Source organism: Aricia agestis, chromosome 22 (genome assembly GCF_905147365.1).
Source record: "Aricia agestis chromosome 22, ilAriAges1.1, whole genome shotgun sequence".
Taxonomy (NCBI): Eukaryota; Metazoa; Arthropoda; class Insecta; order Lepidoptera; family Lycaenidae; genus Aricia; species Aricia agestis.
Window position 1 is genome coordinate 7,754,112 of NC_056427.1, and position 11,703 is coordinate 7,765,814.

At 36.1% G+C, this 11,703-nt stretch overlaps 1 protein-coding gene across 3 annotated transcripts; it reads right to left on the reverse strand.

Moving 5' to 3' along the window:
- Positions 1 to 1,402: 1,402 nt before the first annotated feature.
- Positions 1,403 to 8,870, reverse strand: LOC121738201 (piggyBac transposable element-derived protein 4-like). Of its 3 annotated transcripts, none has more exons than XM_042130122.1 (6): positions 8,854 to 8,870; positions 6,700 to 6,789; positions 6,388 to 6,546; positions 6,118 to 6,217; positions 4,747 to 4,860; positions 1,403 to 4,413 (listed from the first exon to the last, which is right to left on the reverse strand). In XM_042130122.1, the coding sequence occupies exons 3-6, from the start codon at positions 6,392 to 6,394 to the stop codon at positions 2,292 to 2,294; spliced, it is 2,343 nt and encodes a 780-aa protein (XP_041986056.1). In that variant the 5' UTR covers positions 6,395 to 6,546; positions 6,700 to 6,789; positions 8,854 to 8,870; the 3' UTR covers positions 1,403 to 2,291. The 3 variants fall into 3 exon arrangements, with proteins under 3 accessions (XP_041986056.1, XP_041986055.1, XP_041986054.1); XM_042130121.1 differs by lacking the exon at positions 8,854 to 8,870 and adding an exon at positions 8,765 to 8,846; XM_042130120.1 differs by lacking the exon at positions 8,854 to 8,870 and adding an exon at positions 8,578 to 8,670.
- Positions 8,871 to 11,703: the final 2,833 nt, after the last annotated feature.

Genomic DNA, 11,703 nt, shown 5'->3' on the forward strand with positions numbered 1-11,703 from the left:
GGCTACAAAATGTGACCCTAATACATGCATATTTATGCATGTGTTCGGTACACATTTTTCGTGTATGTACTCGAGTGACATTCAACCAGGTTGACATGAGAATTATTGTCAAACTTATTTTACAATTTGTTTACATAGGTTTGTTTACTTACTTTTTATGTAGCTTTTTACAATATTTTTGTTGTTAAAATGCCTAAATGCCCTGTGAAATGGTGTAGAAGTCATACAGATACGACTTTTAATACAGGAATAACCTTTCATCTGTAAGTGAATTGTTTAAAATTATGCTTAAATTTCTTGTATTTTTGTCGACCCAAAAAATATGGTTTATATAAATTGGATGCTAGGGTATTTGCATAAAACTAAGCTGGTCTCTTTGTCTTTGTCTTATTAAATTTACATGTTATTCTAAAAGTGCAATACTTACCAAAAAAAACATGTATGTAAATGTAATAAATTACGTTCAATCGACAATAACAAATAAGTATTTCCTTTAATATTGTAACAAAAATAAAAAACTGCTAACTGTTATTAAAATATTATATTAATTGTGAGTTATAAGTACAAAATTTACGTAAGTTTTTAATTTCAATTCTGTAATAATTTAACACATAGATTTTTGTAATCTGAAAACGTCTTCTCTAGGTGCTCGGACAGTTTTAGATTCGCCCGAGTCGTACAAGGTTTGTTCATAATTATTACATGTATATTATAATTATTATCGATGAACTGAAGCACTAAAAACAGAATTTTTACCTTACATTCTCTTGTCATAGTATCTCTTCAAGAGATATAATGCCACGGACATGACGTGTTAATTATATTTAAATTTGAATAAAAAATTTTTAAAGAGATTGTTATTATTTTAGTACTTACCTTTTGCTTACCATCATGTCTTAAAATTAACTGCTTTTTAACTGACTTCCGAAAAAGAGGTTTCTCAATTCGAACATACCTATAAAAATATTTTCTTTTTCCTTTTGCATCTTGAAATCAATATGCTAGCAGCTGTTTATTCGCCTTTATTTATTATACAGGCTGTAACAAAACTAAGTGATAAATGATAATACTTTAGGGTGTGTACATGTTCCTCGTAGAGAGTTCACTGTGAAAGTAGCAGTGCTGAAAGACCAATATTTTTTCACTTTTGTATGGGAAAACTTGTGACATTGTGATGCTTGCCCATACAAAAGTGAAAAAAAATTGGTCTTTCAGCACTGCTGCTTTCACAGTGAACTCTCTACAAAGAACACACGTACACCCTAAAGTATTTCAACTTAGTTTTGTTACACCCTGTATAATATAGTTTTTGGGTAAACATAGGAGAAAATCGTTGAAAAAATTTTTTTTGCTCTATAATTAAAAAATTAACAATTTTCTAAAATCATTTTTATTTTTATTTACAAAAAGATATTATACAGATTTACCATAAACCATTAATAATACACATTTCCTGTTTTTTTATACCAAAAGCTCATTGCTTTACAATCACTTAACGCAACACAATAATATTTTTAAAAAATCCCACCAAAAACATACCTGTTAAAATGGGGCCAAGTTCCTATCGGTTAATTTTGGTCTAAAAAATAGTTGAAATCCAATCCAATACCAAGTTCAGATGCACTTCATCGATCGTAATCATCTTCATCAACAGTCTGATCCATATTTTAAACTTTTGAAACTTTGAACTTGTCAGGTTTTCGTGCTATACGTAAAACTTGATTAATTGTATTATTAGATAATATTTTTTAGGATGTTGATAAGCATGATTACGATCGACGAAGCGCGTAAACTTGGCATTGGATTGGATTTCAACTCCTTTTTTAGGCCAAAATTAACCCAACTTGTCCCCATTTTAACAGGTATGTTTTTGGTAGGATTATACACTTACTGTAAAACTTAACTAGACAAACTAGCTGAAACCGCCAAAAAATCATAAAGGGAATATGGTCAGGGACTAGCAGTATAATGGATGATATCAGCCAAAGTCACAAAGGCTATTAGTTTGTACATGACGTGAATGGACAAATCAATATGATTATTGATCATGGACATACAAACACACATACATACATATACCTCCCAATCCCCCCGCCCAAGCACTAACAAGAATTCTGCCTAGTGCCAACTGCTAACTTGTCGTAACATCTGGTAATTACGACAAGACACCACTGACAATTGGCCTGTTTATGGAAAGAAAATCGTTTAGGAAAATGAGAACGAACCGAAGGCCATTTAATCCCGCTTTTACACATCATTCATCCACTCATTCGAGCTCAACAAACTAGCTCTCAATGCCGCCTTTTTCGCCCGGATACTTTCGATTTGAGATTTATTAGAGAGTGCCAATCTTTCCAACATTTCTCAAAGCATAAGTATTCACCACAAGTGACGCATTGGGAATGCACCATTTTGTCGACGCCCTGCCGGTAGCAAACCTTGCAACGCTTCCTATTATTCCGACCCGTACAGTACATCGGTTCATGCACAATATCCCTCCTCAACCTAATTTCTGTATTATTTTTTTTGACTTGTGGCGAGGTCACCGTTAGACCGGGGCGGTGACGGTCCACAAGAGATTTAGCCAGGTTGTAACGAAATTCACGCTGTGACATCGGAAGTTTATTGCGGCGAGTCGATGACATTACGAGCATAATAAGGGCGTTGTGAATGCTCGTGTTCAGCAGCCTCTTAAACATCTTGGTATACCACTTCACGCCTCGCTTCCTCTCTAATAAATACATGGCTAGCTTTTGATCTTTGAGATCGACCCCGCCCATTGTTCTATTATAATCCCCCACACATTTAGGCTTCACTTGCATCTTGCCCTTCTTTGACCCAACAAAGGTCTCATCAGTGTGGTAGGTAGAGATCATAGTCACCACCTTGGAGTCTTTCCATCCGAGGACAGTAACATCGCCGCAATGGCGCGCTATGATCGTACCCTTAGCCACATTATTGGACATCTTTGCTACGTCGGAGGGCACGTTCCTTCGGTTTGGACGCAATGTTCCTAAGCAATCGAATCCCAAGCTCTTGAGATACCGTGCCAACGCGGGACAATTATAAAAATTGTCCATAGTAACACAGTGCCCCTGATTCTTTAGGACTTTCAATAAATGGAGCACTATTTTAGTGCTCTTGCCAGCCAAATCGACACTAGGTGCAACATCCGCATCCGCGGTGTCGTCGCGATCAGAATTCTTCCCCGTATAAATTTCAAAATCATGCATATAGCCCGTACGTGACTCGCAGAGCTCGTAAGATTTAATACCAAAACGCGCAGCCTTTGTCCTTATTGTTTGGACCCAGGCCAAACGGCCCTTGAATAAGGTCAGAGACTCGTCGATAGAAATGAAACGGTCCAAATTATAAAGGGAGGCAAATTTGTATTTGAGGTGCGAGATCACGGGCTGTAGTTTCGCTAACTTCGGTGAAAGCCAAATTTCTTCATTTGGTAGCGAATTCTGACTCACATCAGAATTATCCACGAAATAAAGGAAAGTGCTCAGCAAAATATAGCGACTATAGGGCATCAATTTCCTGAACTTGGGCATCTCCAGGTAATCATCTGACTTCCAATACTCATACTGATTTGTCCGTGGATCGATCGCCATGTACATAAAAACAGCAAATAAAACCATTATCTCGTCTGCATTAGTGTCAGTCCACTTATGCAGACGTGATGATGGTTTCAGTGTCCCTTCAGCTTTCATCTTGTCGATTTTCTGCTTAGCGTATCGATTAGTTGCCAGAACGATACGATCTATAATGTCCTTACTCCAGATGTCAGTAAAAGCATCATAGGCCGTATCATAGTCTTTTACCGGTCCAGGAGTAGGACCTGAAAAACTTTCAGGAACACCCGTGAACGAGTCAAAGTCTTCTTTCCAGTCATAACTAGTCGACACGCCAGGAAGACAATCGGCTTCTGCATCCATTACACTCTCCATTGCCCCTATGATTTCACGAACGGGCTCCTCTAGTTCGTCGTCGTTAGGGATGTTCCTATCCAATGTAGCCAAGTTAGCGACGTCGACAAGGGATTCTTCGAATTCATCGTCGTGTTCACTGTCGACTTCACTACCTTCGCGTACCCTTCTCTTAGCACTTCTTTTGCATGTTTCCTTCATCCCTGAAGTTGACGGAAGGACATCATCAGAAGTGGCGTTCGGTGAGCCTTCGAAATTAGTAATATTTGCAGCGCAAATACTAATAATGCCTGAAGCGTTATCGGCCGCAACTTCTGCAAAAGCACTAGGTTCTGGGACATCAGTGGAGGAACATTCCTCCGCCTTACCTCCCCCCCTTGGAACAGCCTCTCCGACCTGGGGCAGGTCCGGGCAGGCTTCCATCACCTCAACCTCCACCTTCAACGGGTCCATGGCCTCAACCCTTTCCACAACATTAGCACTGCAGACAAATTTTATTTTGAAATCCCAACTAAAGGGTGTAACAAAACTAAGTGATAATACTTTAGGGTGTGTATGTGTTCCTTGTAGAGAGTACACTGTGAAAGTAGCAGTGCTGAAAGACCTTTTTTTTGTCACTTTTGTATGGGCAAGCGCCCCAGCAGGTCACGAGTTTCCCCATGATGATTTTTTCTTTTCTTTCAACGCTGCGACTTTCACAGGGAACTCTCTACAAGGAACACATACACATCCTAAAGTAGTATCGCTTAGTTTTGTTACACCTTGTATATCATGAATTTGCCAATGTCAAGAAATATGTTCGGAAATAACATACCATAGTAGTTCACTGGGTTTCAATACACGGATGTGGCCACTGGGCGGTTTTTTGCAGGCCACAAACGCACCGGTTAGGAGGCTGCCACCAGAGGTCTTTTGAACCACTCGAGCCCTTTTGAAAATACAATAATAAAAATTACAAGTTAGGCAATAAGTTATTGCAAGCTATGTCATGTGGCTTCACTCGAGTTATATTTTTTTCTACACTTTCCAATTATCTTGTTGATCTGATAAACGATAGTTTCAATAAAAATAAAACCGGCCAAGTGCGAGTTGGACTCGCATGAAGTGTTCCACAGCAGCAATAAGGTTTATTTTATGAAATTAGAAGGTTTTTGATTTATTTTTATATTTCAGTTGATTTAAAGTTAAATTAAGATTTAACATTCATGACGTATAAAAAACTACTTGTTAGAGCTCGTTCGAACCAATTTTCGTTGGTAGTTGTTATAGTAATATACGGTACATCACATATTTTTTTTAGTCTTATCATGCCCCTATGTTATAAGTTAGAGGGGGGGGGGGGGGACACACATTTTACCACTTTGGAAGTCTCTCACAAACTATTCAGGTTAGAAAAAAATGTTAGAAACCTCAACATATAGCTCTTATAGTTTCGGAGAAAAGTGGCTGTGACATACAGACGGACAAACAGACAGACGTGACGAATCTATAAGGGTTCCGTTTTTTGCTATTTGGCTACGGAACCCTAATTAGATCACAATATATAATATGTATAAAACAAAAATCATTTATGTCACATACACTGTAAAGAAACTTAAATGGATCTGGGCAGGCCATATGATAAGAAACAAGAGAAATAAATGGTCAAAAGATATAACAATGTGGTATCCTCGGGATAGTAAAAGAAAGAAAGGACGCCCAAGAAAGAGATGGGAAAACGACTTTAAAAAAATGGCCGGAGCATTGTGGCAGAGGACGGCCACAGACAGACAAACGTGGCGAAGTCTAGGGGAGGCCTTTGCTTAAGGGCAAACTGACACCGATGTCTAATCATAATCTGAAATATTATTATTCTATGTAAAAATGGTATCAGTAAATAAAGGCTTTATTATTATTATTATATATAATATGTAATACGTGTCAGTCAGTGTCCGATCCTTCAATGGTTTAGGTATATTAACTTTATGGTCTACTCACACCATGTCGAAGTTCCGCGGCGGAAGTTCGGCATGATTACGTCAGCAATGTCAAACGCATGACATATAACGGGACGGAATTTCGGCATGGTGATTGGTGTGTCATCGGTAATTTAAAATACATTGCAGGCATAATCATGCCGAACTTCCGCCGCGTAACTTCGGCATGGTGTGTTTAGACACATTACTATTTAAATAAAACTACTTACGGTTGCCGCACGCGCTTTCTCTTGGGGTGAATGGGGGTTTCAAGCCCCTCACAGCTTTTTTCCTCAACATGAGAACCAATTTTTTCTTTACTGTCTAAAGCTGGAAAGAATTTAAATATAATTTATTGCTAAATAACAGAATAGGTTAGTCAGTTTTTACAATATAGGTATGTAGTACAATTTTTTTGTTGTTTTTGTTAAATCCATGCATTATTATTCCTAGTAACGTTAAAATATAACCTTCCTTATGTGAGATAGGAATATACTTACACTCCATATTCTCTATTTCTTGTTGTATTGTGATATCAAAATCAAAGTATCTCTCCTGTACATCGAATTCCCGAGGCTCCTCTTTAGCAAACACAACAGTGTGTGGTATATAGTTTTATTTCCAATATTGCATGTTGTGAGATGAACTAAATGTTGTGACTAAAATAATATTTAATAATTACATTATTCTTTGGAATTACAGGTAACATTACATTATTTACAACTACTCGAAAGAGAAAAAAGTTATATAAAGACTTTTATGACTGTTTTTTCTTCTTCCAGCTAAATTTATATTAAGTTAAGGTACGGTACCTGGCTACTGCTTGCTGTTTTCTGAAGGATGGCAAACTGTCGTAGTCTCGTATGACATATGTAGCATAGAAAACAGAACTCTGGTTCCCCCTGTTGATAAAATTAATAATAATATAGTAATATTATATTATATAATATAATATTAACGCTGTATAAGCTTTGATAATTGCTGTATGATTATATTTGCTGATATTTGATGATGATATTTGTTGTAATAGTTATACAGTGTTTTGTCTTCTTTAATCCAATAAAAAATACTAATAAAACACTATTTTTCGTGCACTTTTTCCACTATATTCAGAAATAATTATAAATTTTAACAACTTGACCGGTTTTGAAATAAATCATCTTCAGGATTTATTTCGAAACCGGTCGTGTAATTTGTTAAAATTTATAATTATTTCTGAATATAGTGGAAAAAGTGCACGAAAAATAGTGTTTTATTATTATTCAACATGAATTTCCACCAAGAACCAACAGTACAATCAATTATATATATCCAATAAAAAATGTCACTTGTGTGACAGGAACAAAACACTGTATAGTGTATAACTATTAAAAGCTTATACAACGTTTATTAGTAAGGGGGTTCTTATATTGAGCGACTTTCTATTTAGTCTGAGTATTTTGTTATTGAATGATTGATGAAGGCTGCCTATGTTAGGCCAAAATCTAATTAATTGTTGCATAATAAAACTAATTATAATAAAGTTATGTCCATAAAGTTAATATACCTAGCGGTATAGAGCAACAATCTCAAGCTGTCAAACGAAACCGAAATTGGTTTCATCTGCGTGTATAAATATGTGTATGTATACACTTACACAAGCATGTTTGAACATGATTTCTATGAGATGAAATTGTCAACGTGCGGCACGTGCCGACTGGACGTCAAAAAAAGAGTGCTGCTGTCATGTATCACACGTCTCTTTTTACCACGCAGTGTTACTGATAGTGACAACTCTCTTGCTCAGGCCTTTGTTTCTCTATTATGCTAGGCATATTAACTTTATGGTCAGGTTTTAAATGTGCAAAAGTATAACACAGTCACATTAACTTGACGCATCGCTGGAATGCAATAACATGCCGGCTTCATAACGTCATCAAAACGTGCGTCTAGTTAATGTGACCGTGCTTAAATATATGGTTACTTTTATCATGTAAGTAAGACACATAATATTATATTGTCATAGTGTCACTGATATATCACTCAGGAACACTACTTATTCTTAAATATGAGCTAATTATTAACCAGCGTTGCCAGATTTTTTTTGTGCCAAGTCGGGACTTTGGAACTTGAGCGAATAAGCGGGATTCTTTTTCACTCAAAAAGTTCCAAAGTCCCGACTTTGGTTTTATTAATTTGGAGATTAACATAGAGACTAGAGCCTAAATGACTACCATGCCTAATTTCATCAAAACCTGTTTTTACTTGAAGTAAGGTGAGGTTAGTAATAAACATCTTTTTCTAATGTAGGTAGGGTAAACTGTAAATCCGCTATCCCCAACCCGCGGCCCGCCCGCGCCAGGACTTTTATTTATGGCCCGCATCATTTTGAAATTCACGCCCACCGGCAAAATAATGTGAAGTCGTCGTGAAAGTCGTGAATTTTTTTCACTTTTAAATCGTTAATTTTGAAGCACGTTATTTTTTAACCTTAAAAATTTTTGTTGCGGCCCGCGACACCAAGACCAAAACGTGTTTGTGGCCCGCATGAAAAAAGGTTGGGGACCACTGCTGTAAATAAACTGAGTCATGAGTGAGATGGTTAGTTTGTTGTACCAGTTATTTATTCCATGCACAGAATACATTACTCACGGAGTTTCCCTGGGACTCGGTACATATTCAGTCCGACAAATAAAGAAAGTAATATTTACCATAAAGTTAGCAAGCTTCTCATAAACATATTGCAGATCCGTATCGTAAATATTAATAGTTTTTTTGTTTATACATAGGCATATAGAGCCGCAAGTATTGTTAAACATTTCGCAAAAGTTTTATCTATTCGAGTGTTATAAAAGACGAAGACGACGAGATGTTATTTGAGTGAATAAAATAAATTACCGATACCTAGTAAAAGACAGCTGCTCAGTGGTAAACTTGCAAGTAAAAATTAGGGATTTGGCGAGACGATCACAGAACACAGAATACACGACAAGATGGCGGCAGGCTGTACTAGTATATATTGCGGCAGGTTTTTACTCATAGATGAAGTATATACTATAGATGTGGTCTTAGCCCGTCAATGCGTGGCCATTTTGTGCTTATTTTCATACAAGTAGTGTGCGTTTATTTTCTTGAATATTTCTATTTGTCGATTATTTCGAAGCACATTATGATACAGGAAAGAAAGTCAATTAGTTCATGATATCGATTAACTATAGTTCAAGTGATGAAACACACGTAAAAAGCTATGCAATTTTTATAGCCAAATTTTTAGCACTAATGCCTTATATAGCACGAATAAAAGACGAATAAACTTATAAATTATCTTTTTAGTTTACAAAAATACCGATTGACAAGCCCAAAAAACGTCGTTCAAAACTTACGTATTTAATATTAAATTCACGTGTTTGAGGCATTCTTTGACCATTCTTATGGTTTATTATTTAGCGGAACCACAAAACTCAACAATATCTAGCATTAAATGTTCACTAAAAACCTTTATTAACACTTTTATTACATGAAATATGCAGACCGACCCATTTGTTATGTCCTAGTAAGTAGGACATAACATTACACGCTATTGACGCTTATACACCGATATAAGGCTCTCTCCAGTCTATAGTACCTTAATGTTTTTACTTTTTTGCGGCAAGCGCCAAGCGGCGGCGGCGCGGCTTGTGGCCAGGGTTGCCAGGTCCACAGATTACTATTTACTAGTATAAAGCGCTTATTCCACACACAATTAGCTCGCTTCTTATTCCACTTGTCCTAATTTAGTGACTAAATCAGTTGTCATTTTGGTCAGACGTCTTCTTAATGGCTCCAGTTCTATCAAAGTAACAAAAAATTGGTCTTCTCATAAGCGTAGCTATTGGCTCAATGAAACTAAAAATAAATAAAAGGCGAAAAAGATGGTCGAAATAATTTTTTAGAATTATGGACTTTCTGAACTACTTGGAACCAGCAGACTTTAGAAATTACCTACGAATGCTATAAACTAGATTCTAGAGATAAAAAAAAAATTACAAATGAAAATAATATACATATTTCTATCTTATTGCCATGTTTTTATTTTATTTTATCATGTTAAGGGCCTGTTTTACCACTTCCTGATAAGTGCCGGACATTCTATCCACAACTTAACTTGACAGCTGATAAAGTATGGAGAATCTGTCAAAAAAGTTATGGATAGCCTATCTGGCACTTTATCTGGAATTAGTGCCCTTAGTGTGTTAATTTTTTTTATTAGATTTTATTTTGTATTTTTACTTTAAATAAATATAATTTAAGTATATTTTTATTAATTATACGATTATCACCTTATCTAGGCAATACGTATCCCTTTTTCATAAAAAAAGCGTACCGTAAAACTGGCTGAATAGGGACAGTTTTCAACTTTGAACTGAAAATACTTGTAACTGTGTAAAGTCTAGCTTTCGTGCACTGTTCAAATTTTTGAATTAACTCTTGAATTAAGCTAAAAGATCGTAAAAATGTGTTTAAGCTGTGCCGTTCTTGTAATATTAATAAAAATAAGGTCATCCCTATTTATACTTCAGATGGCAGTTAATAGGGATGAAAGCAGGGTTATTAGGGAAATTTGTCAGAGTTGTCACAATAAAAAAAAAATCAGTCATTATAATGTCTTATTGTGCTGGTTACCGTACATTTTCCGGGACAAAAAGTATCCCTTGTCCATTCCTGAGACTCAAAGTAAATATCTCCATACCAAAATTCATCAAAATCGATTGAATAGTTTTCGCGCAAATCATAAATGTATATTGTGCAGTAACCGTACATTTTTTCGGGACAAAATGTATCCTATGTTCTTTTCCGGGACTCAAAGTATCTCTATACCAAATTTCAACGAAATCGGTCGAGCCGTTTACGCTTGATGTCGTGACTACGTACGACCAAGGGACATATTAAGGATTCATATAGATTACAAAAGTAAATTGTAACAGCCTAGTGAAATTGTTTCATTCCACACATTTATCGTCTACATACATCTCTTACTCGTATCTATTTATTTAATACGGCGTCCCTTCCAGCCTAGCACTGGTCCCTATTCACCCAATTCTCATCCCCATTTACTACTATTCAAGATAAAAATGTATGACTTGTAAAAATGTGGGTTTCCTAGCTATAACAAGTAAAAAACAAGTTCTTACCGTGTGCCATTGTATTAAAGAATAAATAAAGATATATTAAAATTCACTTTTACAACCAAGAATACACTATTTACTTTTTTATTGGTAAAGTTTGGAGCGAGATAATTCACCGTTATTTGAAGGCACTTTTTGAACTGAAGTCTCAATGTCTTGTAGCCAACTTCATGGCGATTGAGTGTTGCCATTAAAAGGAATAATAATTCTACTTCAGTTTATAACCAAAAAATACTTGACACCTTATAGCATGACTTGGTTTCTTTTAAAATATTTTTATCGGTTTCGTCCCTATTTACACCTACGTCCCTATTCAGCCAGTTTTACGGTAGATAATGATTAATAGGTTATTTTTTTGTTGACTTTAATCAAACTTTAACAATACAGATTTAGCAGTTCCCAGTTCCCACTACAATAGCTAACACGCCGTTGCCCAGTCGATTCTTCGGAAGAAAGTAATGGCAGTTTCTTTCCCATGTCTACATATCTTTTTCCTGAGTATGGCGCCACCCATCGACTTGAGTTTCAGTGGACAAAGACAAGAAAAATTCAAACTATTGTATCGGACGTGTCCGGATTTTGATTTTTATTCGATTTTTGTCACAGCCGTCAGCCGTGAGCCGGCAGCCCCTCAGTACTCCCTAGTAACATTAAAAAAAAAAAGAACATGGC

Excerpts from the sequence above, each read along its gene's own strand:
- LOC121738201 (XM_042130122.1), bottom strand. Across the intron at positions 4,861-6,117 it reads AGAAAGCGCGTGCGGCAACC|GGCTCGAGTGGTTCAAAAGA; the intron begins GTAAGTAGTTTT and ends TATTTTCAAAAG. Across the intron at positions 4,414-4,746 it reads AAACCCAGTGAACTACTATG|TGCTAATGTTGTGGAAAGGG; the intron begins GTATGTTATTTC and ends ATTTGTCTGCAG.